Source organism: Rhagoletis pomonella, unplaced genomic scaffold, assembly GCF_013731165.1.
Source record: "Rhagoletis pomonella isolate Grant_MI unplaced genomic scaffold, Rhpom_1.0 Rhpom_scaffold_00006, whole genome shotgun sequence".
Taxonomy (NCBI): Eukaryota; Metazoa; Arthropoda; class Insecta; order Diptera; family Tephritidae; genus Rhagoletis; species Rhagoletis pomonella.
Genome location: NW_023458560.1, coordinates 69462016 through 69475405, shown reverse-complemented (window position 1 = coordinate 69475405; position 13390 = coordinate 69462016). Strand labels below are relative to the sequence as shown.

Below are 13390 nucleotides of genomic sequence, written 5' to 3'. Positions count from 1 at the left end.
CAACAACAACAAGGCAGGTGTTTGTATGTGATTTGTTGTTGTTGTTGTTGTTGTTGGCGTCGAAATGTAAAGTGAAATTCCAAAGAACTGTTGAACTGCACAAATTATGATAAGTATGCATTGAGAAAATGAGAGAATTTATAAACAGTGAAGCATTTATAAGTTGGTGGAAAATGAAAAGGAGGAAAACTAACAATTAAAGAAAACATAGAAAATAGCTTTAAGATTTTTTTGTTCGTAGCAAAGGAGAATCTCATAATGGTCAGTTAAATGTTACCATATCGACTGGGTAAACCCCCCCAAGTATCGCTCACTTTTGCACATGGCCAGTCGTCAACCAATTTGGAGGCAAGCGGAACAGAATATTGCGTGTGAAGAGCTATTCTAAGTTTTCATAAAAAAAGATGAAAACGCGGGATCTAGCTAATGGTCGGATCTAGCTATCGGATCTATGTGAGTCGGTTCTACGTACCGGGTCGACTACGGTTTTACCTGACCAATAGCTGTTTTGTCGCCGTATCGGTTTACTATCACTCCCACAACACAAACAAAATTCACGCAAATGCGTTAGACCAAGAAAAAATACATTTCATTTGATTTGAAGTAAAGTCATATGCAACGTTAATAATATATTATTTACATATATAGAAAGGTGGCCCTCTCTGTGATTCTCAACATAAATAAATAATAAAATAAACGTTATTTTATTCTAAATGAGCATACATGTGTTTTATTCAGGTGTCACTAAAAAATAAAAACTATGAAGCAAACCTAAGCGAACATTCTCATGTGTCTAAATTTGAGGTTAACATTAGCTGAACAAATTCTGAAAAATCGTTAATATGTTCTCTTTTAATTTATTTTATGCACAATTAAAATCCACTTATTTTTTACACTTTAGAGGAGTAACGGTAAAAATCTATCACAAGGAGGACCAGCCAAACTCAAGTTTTAATAATTTTTTATAGAAAAACAAGTTTTTTTTCTGTTTTTTTATTTTAATTTTTTACACGCTTCTACGTTGATGGCATAAAGTTCTTGCCTTGGAAGACCCGAGTAAAATTTTCCGAAGAATAATTTTCTAGAATATTTCAAACCTCTAACGACCTTTCAAATTTTCTTTTTATGGGGTTTCTTGAAGTAAGGAGCAAAACGACCCTTTCAGGCGGGAGCTAATCCTTTAAAATGTTGTACGAAAATATTTCCCATGAAATTTTACTACATATGTCTTAACTTTTAATTTCGCTCAGAAATTTTTTTTTAACAATTTTTTAACTTTTTTGAAAACTACTTACATAGGTCGGGACATGAAAACTTTATTACTTAGGTAATAAAATAAATTTATTACTGGATAATTATCAGAAAACTGTCACAGTGTTATAAAAAATTTCAAACAATTAAATTCTCCGCATTAATTAAAAAATTTAACATCGAATTTAAAATCGAACACATTTTTAAAAAAACATTGCTTGAAATGTTCTTATGGATATATAGCGAAGCAATTGACATCAACATTTTTTAAGTTGCATCAGTGAATTTGACTACTTTTGGCCGCAGTCCCGACACTATGCACAGGTGCCCTCTAACCTACGTCGGTCACTGATAAAAATTACTCACGAATTAGTCAACTAGTGTGAACTATAAATTTTTTTCTGTGTCCATGATTCAACCCAACCCAACATCTGCGTTTCAAAATTACATTTTTGTGTCTAACAAAAGCCAACAAATTATATATTTTTAATTTAATGTTTCCCTAAAAATAAGTAAATAAATACCTCACAACTCGATTTACCAGAAATGTAAACAAAATTGCATTTTTATAGCTAAGAAATATTTAAAAAAATAAAACGATATTGACGTGAGCAAAAAATTCACTGAAATTGCACATTCGTGAGCACATATGCGGAACACATGTCCATCCTATGAACATCATTGGCATTGTGCAAATCGAAAAATATTCGATAAAATCGATTGATAGAATAAAATATGCCGTACAAAAAAAAAAAGAGAGTAGTTAAAATTTGCAATTTCGCTACACTCTATGTGAAATCACTTGTGCAGTAAAATTGAAGAGAAAAATGTGCCAAAAAATGGCAAGTGGAAGCCCGCAAATGTGCACTAAAAATGTATTTTAATGCTTGCAAGAATAAACAAAAGTAAAATAAATGTCATTTCATTGCAGGAAGGAACACTTTTGCAATAGAAAGCAGCCAAAATGGTAGGTAGCACAAGCACAAATTCCAATGAACTTTTGTCCTCAATTTGATGCAGCGTTGAATGTTGCATATTTGGCTTTAATGGAAACGACAGGACCAAGTTGGCAGCGAGTGGAGCACTTTGAAGGAAGTGAAAAATTAAAACTGGCAGAAGTGCAAGAGAAATGTATAAATGCGAAATTTATAAAATTGAATGTGCCAAAAGCAGAAAAAATCGTTTTCCTTAAAAATTTGCAAAAAAAATATCTAAAAATTGCACAATTTGAAATTGGTAAATGCTTTTAGTATAATGCTTATTGATTTAATAAATAAATAAAAGCAAGAAAACGTACATATGAGTAATGGCTGCATTTCCAGAAAAAACGTTTGAATATTCAAATCTTTTAACTATGTATGTATGTATATTGTTTCTTTTTTTTGCATACTGCTCGCAATCTCCATTTTCTCGCAATAGGTACATTGTACAATTATTTTGTCTATTCAATTACCGTATGTATGTACATTTGTTTGTCTTTTTTAAATTTTTCCACGTAAACGCGCTTTGAAAATTATAGCAATTTTCTGCACACTTAATCAACACAAATTACTCATTTTTCTGGTATTATGTACGGAGCCATTTTTGTTCAATTGAAAATTATGAAAATTGTTTGCTGATTAGACCTGGCGGGTGGTTAATTTGTAATTTCTTACTCAAACAATAACAAAGATTCGCTTCTCTTTTCAAGTCAGCACGTTCTGTTGTCCAGCCCCCCTACTGTGGCATTCAACTAAGTACGAGTACAACCAGAACGTACTACATAGAATATGTAGCCGCTACAACAACAACAACAACAACATAGAATATGCATGTTGCTTGTGTGGCCTTCGATGCTATGAAATTCTAAGAAATTAATTGCAGAAATTTTGTGAGTTCGAAGATGTCCTTAAATTTGTACCTGCAAGTGCAAGGGACGTGGGAAAAGTGGAATTCGGTAATGCCTGCTGTTAAGATGACTCTGTTAGCGAGGTAATACAAATGCATTGGTTCCCACGATAATGTTATATAGATACATAAGTTATACTCGGTCAAGGACCAATCTGAAATTGTCTAAAGATCTATGCAGTAATGCATCTCGATTAATGTTCTCGATGGAAATAGTAAATTTGATGTATGATTTATAGGGAATTTACATGAGGCGATTTTTCAGGCGATTTTTAGTTGAAAGCAACAATCGCCTGGTGTAAACAGCCTTTCAACTAATCGCTTACAATGAAGTTGGTCGGCTCCCTACTTTCGTTCAACTTTTGGTTCAACTAATCGCCTGTGAAAGTTGAATCATGTAAATTCCCTATTAGTTATTATTACGATCGATTTCTTAGAGAAACGCACTTCAGATTTACCAAGCTATGCTTTTCCAAGTTTACACCACAAATCTGTGCAAAATTACCTTGTGAAGTACCTTAGTAGATTACTAAAACCACCTAGTTCCGGCAATCAAGATTTCACAGCCCAATAAATTGAGGAGTACGGTTCTTCTGATACCAGAGATTGATAAATTCAGTTAGATATGAACTACAACTGTTTCTAGTGGTCTTTACTTAAGCCTACCAAGAATTTAGTTTTTTTTTTTTTGTACCGAATGAAAATAAGGAATTTTTTTTGGCTATGACAAATGAATTTATAGTATAAATCAATTGCAAAAACTCACCTTTAACGCTTTTTGAATGATGATCCAGTGGTATACAAAAAATGTTGCTCACTGTTTCTACTTTGTTTTATTATTCCAAATATGTGTAATGGAACGTTCAATTAGGCCACCGACATCCAACTGACGCAACTGTTGAAAAGTACTTGTCGACACCTTTTGACTAGCTGAGCTGTCTGTGTGCTTGGTGCTTTGTACTGGAACTGCACACTGAACTACTCAACAAGCACTGTATGGCCGCAGGAATGTAGCGATACGCCAAGTTGGTAAATGTCAAAAGCGCACAAGGTTTGTTGGAGAACGTGGCGAAAACGCGATAGGGATTTGTGTTAAGCTAATGTCAGTTGCCCAATAGTGGTGGGGCGAAATGTGTACGAATGCAAAGAAGGGCTGCACGGATATTGCCTTGGTTGCTTAGCCGGCGATTGCGATGGCAATATCGAAGGCTAGGTCTCTCGCAGCGTCGTTGATTCCGAGTTCGTCAGTTAACAGCGCAGTTGCCAAAAAAAAACGCCAACCACTCTTTCCACTAGTCAACGAAAATGGAAAATCTGATCAAAATGTGGCCACGATAACAACAAAATTGGCTAAAGGCACAATAGCAACAAAGCCCGCAGCACGACAAACACGACGACGACCACGATGGAAACCACGAAAACCACGAGCCAAATGAGCGGATGTGAATACGATTGTGTTGCTTTTCCTTAGAGCAAAATTTTCACCGTATTTTAATTGTTGCTCCCGTTCACGAATTTGCTGATGTCGTTGTTGTTGCAATGTTTGACGGATGCGATGAGGTGATATTTTTTACGTTCACTTTTCCCCTTCATTCACTTTTCTTACAACAAAGAATTCTTATATGTACTATAAACACAAATTTCTTTTCGAATTTTTGTAAAAATAGAAAAATTGTTAAATGCTTTTTAAGGTTTCCACAATTTTTCGCTGCACTCAATGAGATTTTATGGGTTTTGCTAATACCGAATATGCGGTCATTGGCTCGGCGCCACTCTTGCACTTCTTTCCACAGAAACCACATCCAATAATGGCCAAAATGACTACTCGTCTAAAGCGATTTCCAGCAAATAAAAAAAAAATACAGTCAAAAGGGAATGAAAATTTTGACATTACGTTTTGTATGTGCAGGGTTGCTTCTTGGATGCCACAGAAGATGAAGAGAAAAATGTCCCAAACCGGTTCAGCGCTATACAAAATCGTTCACGGTAACTAAGCGTCGACGTAAACGTCAATAGCAACCACAGCCGCTGACTGCTGCTGCCAGTCAGTGTTTCCACTTTATTGTGGTGGATCTGCCACATTTTGGGCCACTTTTATTTTTTACAACTACATACCACATATTTTAAAAAACTACCACAATTCTACTGAAATTACTAAGCAGCCTAATTTGAAAAATGTTTTGTTTTTTAAGAGTTGAACAGTCAATTTTCCCCTCAATATGAATTTAAATGTCAAGAAAATTTATTAGGGGTATTCTCTGAGTCTTGCAAAGCCCTTGCACGGTGCACGGATTGCACGGTTTGCAAAGCTGTCCCATACGAAAACCGGTTTTTACCGTGCAATCCGTGCAATCTGTGCACCATGCAAGGGCTTTGCAAGACTCGGAGAATACCCCTATTGTGAAATTTGTAATCTGCACTTACATGAAGCAATTATCTTAGAGATTCGACATCGCCTGAGAAAACGTCTGTGAAGTTGCTTACTAAAAGTATTTCCACAGACAACAACACTTTATCTGTTACGAAAATAAGCTTTACGGGTCTTTCTCCGCCGTTAAAAGTCTTTCTTCGCTTAAGTTTTTATGCCTCTTTTTTCGTGGCCAACTTTTGAGCACTCGTCCTTATTTGTGTCTAGTCGTGTCTAACGCACTAAAAATGAGGGCCAATATTTCGGAAAAACTGTGCGATAGGACATAACTGAGTATGCAGTTTATCTACATTTGAATACTAATTCTACAATTATTTTACCACACTTTTCTACAGATCTACCACTGTTTTTATTAAAATCTACCATTAATTTGGTTTCTGAAGTAACAACACTGCTGCCAGTGCTGCCGTGTCATGACTAAAGGGACAATTTGACAATTTTTAGGCGTCAATGCCCTTTGATTCGACTTTTAGAAAATTTTAATTTTTTGATCCTTTTCCCAAATTATGTGCGACTTTTGCCCCTTTTCGGAGATCTTTTTAGGAAATGTTAACTGAAACATGCTATTAAAAATTATTTCCTGCTGTTAGTAAAAAATAATAAATCACTTAAAACTTTTAAAGGAGAGGGAACTTTTCTCCATGCAGCAACTCGAATGCTGTGTTTGGTTCAAAGCTTTTCCCGAAATATTCTTGATATAAGTGCAGAATATCGACTCCTCACCACTGAAAAAACGGAATAGTGGGCGTGATTCGCCATTTTGTCCTGATTTTAGTGGTATATAACATTTCTTGTGCAAATTAATATTATGGGTGGCATTCAATATATTAAGATTTGGAAATTAACCCCTTCAGCGCTCATAGCATTTATTTGCACAAAAAATGTTATATGTTCTTGAAATCAGGAAAAACGGGCGGGCCACGCCCACTTTTCCATTTTTCCCGTCGTGAGGAGTCACTATTCTTAACTTCGTCGTTTAAAGTACAAATCAGCGTATCAAGATAATGCAAAACCGCGCATGTGAGGTTGCATGAATTATTTTATGAAGTAAAAACACTCATTATTCAAAATGTTTCTTTTTTTTTATAAAGCAATTGCATTTCTGGCTAGTATATTAAGCCAAGAGCTTGTGTAAGCAAATCCAATTTTTGACAGCAAATGTCAGTTACGCGGTTTTCCAGAATGACGATATGCAGTTTTGTACTTTAAACGACGACTTAGTTCCTTATTCTTTAACTGGTAAAGAAAAGCAAAAATAATATGGTGAGCCTTTTTCCGTCAATTACCCCTTTTTTGCGACTTTCTGAAAATAAACACGGCAACACTGGCTGCTGCGACTGAGTTCAAAATTTCAGAAAATGAATGAAGCAATTATGGAAAGTTGAGAATACCAAAGTATGTACACATGTAGTTTAATCCAGGAAAACTGCATCTGCAATATCGTCTATTTATGTGTAAACTTGCGAGAACTCCACTATACACATTATTCGAACCCAACTAGGTGCACTTTAAGAAAATAATTCAGTAAACTTTTTCACAATTCCAATTTGAGTTAAAAAATAAACACATTCGGTCGATGGTCTCGGCACGCAGAACGAAAGGCACTTCTTCCACAATTCCAAGGGATTTACTGCTGCAAGAGTATATATTAGCAATTATTCGTCACTTAATTGAATTTTCACATTTTCATAAGCAATTTTGTTTTCTTTTCTTCTTTTTAATGAATTTGGCAATTGGAAATCGGTGATTGAAGCGCTGCAGCGAAAAATAAGTGCACACCTCACTAAATTCTAAAACACACTGCGAAAAATGGAATCATCCACCGAGTGTGGTGGATTTATTCTTCTTCTTTTTCATTCACAGTGTACTGGAAAGCTTCTAATTGGGGCATTTTATCAGTGTTGCCAGAAAGCGGATCCATTTAGAATTAAAATCACCAAAAAAAAGGACTACATAAAAAATTTTAGAGTTAAGAAGAGTGCTGGCCCAATTTTTCATCGATTTAACATTTTTTTTTTTTTATTTTATAAAGAATTTCCAAAGTTTTAGTTCTTAAGGTACTTAAGTACAAACAAATTCCATTCTAAACAAATATTCTGATCTTAAACCACGTAAAAAGAAATCATAAAATATAGATACATTACGAATTCATTAATTACACTAGCTTACACGAAGAAAAGAATTCGCGGTAAAAATTCCATCTCCTCTCCGAGACAACAGTTTTTTTTTTATAGTTTTTACCCGTTTGCAGGTCGGGGTGGTCTTTAAGAAACTGCACATAATAATAAAAAGTAATAAAATGAAATGCATTTCCCTATTATAGAATTACTCACTTTCCGGCGTTTCTTAATCCATTGCGAAGTATTTTCTTTAAATGAAATCCAGTCTGTTGCAGTGGCGCTCAAAAAAATACAATGAAAATGTAAACAAAGAACAGCTGTTGTACTACAGAGAAACTTTTGCTGCGACTTGTAAATAAAACAAGCTTTTCGATGGTCATTATAGACTTTGCATGCCTATGATTACGGTTGATGACGCGTGATGTCATAGGGCTGTTATCTTTTATAGCCCGAACACAATGAAAACGACGAGCTACGGACCACAGCTGTCAAATTATTTTAACACGTACTCATATGTAGATAATTATTTTGGCGACGACAGGGCTACGCGACGACTGTGGCCAGATCTATAGTTCTGAACACATTGAAAACGACGAGCTACGGACCACAGCTTCCAATTTGTCATCTTCATTATCTAAATGCATTGTCGATAGCGACATGATTTATTTGAACGCGGCAGCAACATCATAAATTTGTATGAGTTTGACATAAAAGAAGAGGAAGAACGTTATCCTTCGCCAGAAAAATAGAAATAGATCTAATCTGGCCACAACCACAGCCGTCGCGTAGCCCGGTCGTCGCCAAAATAATTATCTACAGAAGAGTACGTGTTAAAATAATTTGACAGCTGTGGTTTGTAGCTCGTCGTTTTCATTGTGTTCGGGCTATATTTCTACTTTTCCAGCGACAGATAAGGTTCTTCCTCGTCTTATATGTCAAACTCATACTAATTCAAGATGTCGCTGCCGCGTTCAAAAAAATCATGATCATAGAATCATAGAAGATAACGAATTGGAAGCTGTGGCCTGTAGCTCGTCGTTTTCAATGTGTTCAGAACTTTATTTTTAATTCATCACTCTCTTATTCCTTGCCAAGTGGCATCACTCAGTTGGAAAAATTTTTCCACGATTTCCCATTTTTCAACTTATCTTTATTCACCACAGATAAACAAATCTGAATATTCCGTGAATGGTTTTTGCGAACACATGGCTATTTATACCAATAAAAAAGTGCCTTTTATTGAAAGGTAAATAAATAATCGCAAATAAAAGTAATTACATTTCAAATGGGCGTGCGTGGACTTACTGGCTATATAGCACGTCATGCGGAACAGTATTTGCTGCCCTACGAGCTACATGACTGTAACCTGGTTATTGATGGCGATAGTTTATCATGCAACCTGTACAAAGACGTGTCAGGCAGTTGTTCCGCCTTTGGGGGTGACTACGATGACTTCTATCGTGCAGTCGTGGAATTTTTCCAAGTACTTGCTGAATGCAATATCGAACCTTATGTACTAATGGATGGCGGCTATGAACGACGTAAACTACGCACGGCTGGTAAACGGTTAAGAGGCAAAATTGCGGTCATCAAGCGTATTAATCCTTGCGGTGCTAACACTATCTTTCCACTTCTAATGAAGGAAGTATTTGTTGATGCAGTGCATGATTGCGGAGTGCCCGTAATGCGTTGCGTATTTGAAGCAGATGATGAGCTGGCTACACTTAGTCGCAAGTTGGGCTGTCCTGTGCTCACGTATGATTCAGATTTCTATATTTATAATGTGCAATACATACCGCTGGTTACGCTCACTGTCAAAGCACACACCAAGCGCATCAATGAGCAAGAACATCCAAGTATTGATAATTTAACTGAGCGGAAGTTGCGCAAAAACGAAGCCAAACGTGTGGAGAAATTGACCAAAGCTAATCGCATTGTGGGCGATATACAAGTCAATAATGTAGAAAAACGTGGTACTAAAAAGGGCAAAACCTATAAGTTCTTGGACTGCTGCATATACCGCATTGAACACTTGATAGCGCGTCGATCGCTTTGTAAGGAAAAACTGCCACTTTTCGCTGCGATGCTGGGTAATGATTACATAGCGCGATCTAGTTTTCGAAATTTTTTCGCCGCAGGCATGGGCAAGGCAGGACGTAGTCGGAAAGTACAACAACAACAGAAAAGGATTCAAGTAATATTGCAGTGGTTAAAGGATGAGACTGTGGAATCAGCACGGAAAAAAATTTTTAGTCGTTTATGCAAGGTGTGTAATTTTAAATATATAAACTTCAATAATTACTGTTAATATTTGATAAACAGGAAGAAAGAAAGTCGCTGCTGCGAGATATGAAAGCGGCAATCAGTGGATATTCAAACGAGAAATGCCTTTCATACGATTTCTTTGTGAGTAAATATGAAAACTCATTTCAAAGGTATCCACCAAAGCATATAGAAGACAAAGATGGGGAAAATTCAGAGGAATTCGGAGCGGAGATTGATGACCACGATGAACAAGAAGGAAACACGTCTGTGGATGGTGAATATATCGAAGAGGAAGATAGCGGGGACGTTAGCGATAATGAAGGGAACTCCGATTTTGAAGAGGAATATTTGGACAAAGAGACAAATAATGAAAGTGAAGAAGAAAACAAACAAGAAGACAATGATGCCGATGAGAAATTTGATGATGAAGTTGTTGAAAGTGAAGAAAATATCGAAAACGAAGCCCGAGGTAATATTTCGACATTTCCCATCTGGTTTCTGGAGAAGCTCTATCCCGCCCATTTACCTCGTTACTTTGTGGATCTCGTATATCTTCGAAAATATATCAACAGTCCACAAATTGAACATTTCCCATATCCGGATTGCAATGAAATTGCATTGCCCATACTAATCTATAGTTTTACCTTAATAAATAGAGCTGTTGGTGAGGAGACACAACCAAAGCTTGATGAGAATGGCGATCCGCTGCCAATTGAATTTACGTATATGGCACGCAAACCAAGGGTTACAAATATAAATTATACACGATATGCGTTGGATAGTGATACTAATGCAATATTCACGCCAACACAACCTGATCCCTTACTTTTGCGACATGTATTCAAAATCAAAATGTCTCATTTAGATGCACAAAATATGTTTGAAAAAGTGCAACTACTGCCAAAGGATTTACAACTGTACTTCCTTGCCATCATTTACTGGTTACATAAATCGCAGACCTGTGACTTAATACACCTCCATGCTCTGCTCATATCCGTGGTTGTGCTGCGCACAATTGATTCAAAAATACCCGCCGAACGTGATCTACGAGAATTTCATAGACATTTTGGGAAAATCTTAAGAAAGGAAAGAGTTGTACGAGAGACTGATTCGCTAAAAGGCAAATCGCGTGCGATTAGAGAAGATCTACTTGCATTGCCCGTGCCGGAACGTATGGAGCATGTGCCGAAATCTGATTGCTACCTCGTAATGGAAGGTCTTCTCAAACATTTTCACATGCAAGAGCTTTTCAAAAGAAAATACGACACCTATTCAACAACAGTTTTGCATGCTTTTGCGGAATTTCAATCGATTGTCTTCCAATTATACGGTCTGAATGGGTTGCTTGATATGCCCTACGTGCCAACGAAAATGGGTCAACTATTCTGTGGTGTGTTCATCTACAATATGTATGATTTGCTAAAAACACGCACCGACATCGCCTATCATGTGCGAAATTTTATTTTTCGTGATTCACAAATGATGGTCGATTTCTATGAATACCTGTGGCAATGGTGCGATGAATTTGTACCTCAATGGAAGCGCCCGGCTGTGCAACCAACGACGCAGGCTGTAAATAAAAAGGCACTGAAGAAGAAACGACAAGCAGCGCGTAAACAGGCGGCGGCGCAAGAAAATGCTGATCCTAATGCCGATATGGTGGATCATAGCGGAAATGATGAAGCGGTGCCTGCGGATGGGGATGAGTTCTACGACTTGAATAATAAATTTTCTACTTTCCTTAAAGTGCGATAAGTCTGTGTAAGGAAATGTCGCGTGTAAAATAAACTATAGTTTTTTTTTTTTAATGGCAAACCTAATTTAGTAAATTATGTACATATCCCAATAGATAATTTCAGGAGTTAAAAGCCCTTCCGAAAGGCGTTCATTGGAGGCAAGAGGCCATCCTCTGTACATACCTTTCTCCTTTCTTTTTTGTATGGAGTGGCACAAAAATCTTTCGCTACCTGTAGAGGCCTTCCACAAGGGCTTTTATAGGACGTACTTCAGAAGGCCTTTTGTTGGAGTTCTTTTAAAGTTAGCTCTTTAATTTATAAAAATCATATATCTTTGAAGTATTTGCTTAAGGTTTATATCAAATGTATGTCATTGAAACTTAAAATGTTTATTGAAATTCATTTGTAATGTTAAATAATATAAATTTATGCAATCGCGTAAATTGTAAATGGATAAGCCCTTCTAGCACTTTTTCAGCCCTTCTTGAGTAGGCCTCTTAGGATGGCTTCACACTTTAGAAAGGCCTACCTAAATTTTATTGTGGGATATTACAAATCTTTAAAGATTCAATGTAAGACATCAGACATTTTAACGGGTGTCCTTATGAATATAGTAACTTATCGTGGCCGCCAGGTACTTCCACCTGCAGATTATTATACATTTAAAATTCAAAATTTAGCGTTTTTTACAAAAGTACATACATTTTGTTAATAAAAAAATATAAGTTTTCTTGTTTTCAATTTAAACCGAAAAGCGAGAATTCGAATGCATCCTTTGGAAAAAGTTGACAATACGTCAGAAAAAAATATTTGGTATGTTTTTCAACCTACATATTATTACTAGCGATTTTAAATTGTTCCGAAGGCATAAATTCGTGGTAATCGGTTGGAAATTTCATTTCTATAGGTGGCAGTGACCTAAATAATTTGCATAATTTCGTACACTTCAGCCCACTGTGCCCAGCCAGTGAGGCCAGACTTTCTCTGCTAAATTACCCACGAAAATCGAGAAAAAATCCCGCAATTACCCACATCTTAAAAATGTATCCCACATAATTCAAAACATATTTTTCAGTAGTAAGAAAGTAGTTAGTATAGTTACCTTAATATATATATATACATACATGCATATAATATTCTTTCGAAATTCAACCAGCGAATTAACAGCCGTCATCACCCATTGTGAACAACTTTTTCCCCCATCTGTCAAAGAGGAAGCACTTTGTCTTTGTTTTGAAATTTTTGTTTTATCGCGTAATGAGCAGGTAAAAAGTGTAAAAATTTAAATACTCAGGTACGAAAAAACACTGCCAATGTGTTAAGCATTTTGCGTTGGTGTCCACAATTCGGAGAATCTTGAAAAAACATTGGACTTGGCAACGGGATCGTTGCTATAGCAAGCATATATCTGCGACGAATCTGTAACCAGTTGTGGGAATTAAAGTGGTCAAGGGCATACATATGTACGCGGAGTGAGCGACGAAGAGGTTGGTTTTATCAACAGTTTTGTCATTGTTTTTAATGCAAATCTGCTTTAGTGATATGTCTAAATATTTTTGATAATCAGTAAAACAGTATTTGCAATAATTTAGTTTGTTTAAAGCGCAACTTCCGCTGATAAACTTTCCAAAATTCTACGTTATCTCGCTGGGCTCAGCTGCAACTGCAGCTTGTGGTTGGCACTAATCCTATTAACATTAACT

The 13390-nt window shown here is 36.3% G+C and overlaps 3 protein-coding genes across 7 annotated transcripts in view; 2 read left to right on the top strand and 1 right to left on the bottom strand.

The window, feature by feature from the left end:
- LOC118741207 (protein Star) overlaps nucleotides 1-5128 on the bottom strand; it is a gene marked incomplete at its 5' end in the record, with an annotated part of 87454 nt that extends 82326 nt beyond the window's left edge. For both annotated transcript variants that reach the window (XM_036473101.1, XM_036473102.1), the window contains 1 exon segment: nucleotides 3905-5128.
- A 3702-nt stretch (nucleotides 5129-8830) lies between these two features.
- LOC118741206 (protein asteroid) lies at nucleotides 8831-11978 on the top strand. Its single transcript, XM_036473100.1, has 2 exons — nucleotides 8831-9952; nucleotides 10009-11978. The coding sequence occupies exons 1-2, from the start codon at nucleotides 8972-8974 to the stop codon at nucleotides 11704-11706; spliced, it is 2679 nt and encodes an 892-aa protein (XP_036328993.1). The 5' UTR covers nucleotides 8831-8971; the 3' UTR covers nucleotides 11707-11978.
- Nucleotides 11979-12877: 899 nt separating this feature from the next.
- Nucleotides 12878-13390, top strand: part of LOC118741205 (cysteine protease ATG4B) — a 3563-nt gene continuing 3050 nt past the window's right edge. For 2 of the 4 annotated variants that reach the window (XM_036473098.1, XM_036473095.1), the window contains exons 1-2: nucleotides 12878-13174; nucleotides 13280-13383. The gene's annotated coding sequence lies outside the window, so the exon portion shown is untranslated. The remainder of the gene's footprint in view (nucleotides 13175-13279; nucleotides 13384-13390) is intronic. The other 2 variants (XM_036473096.1, XM_036473097.1) reach the window with 2 other exon arrangements.

What these genes read in the sequence shown, in the direction of transcription:
- LOC118741206 (XM_036473100.1), top strand. Translation starts at nt 8,972, where the DNA reads ATGGGCGTGCGTGGACTTACTGGCTATATAGCACGTCATGCGGAACAG. An exon ending in TTTTTAGTCGTTTATGCAAG is followed by an intron (nt 9,953 to 10,008) that starts GTGTGTAATTTT and finishes TTTGATAAACAG; the next exon opens with GAAGAAAGAAAGTCGCTGCT.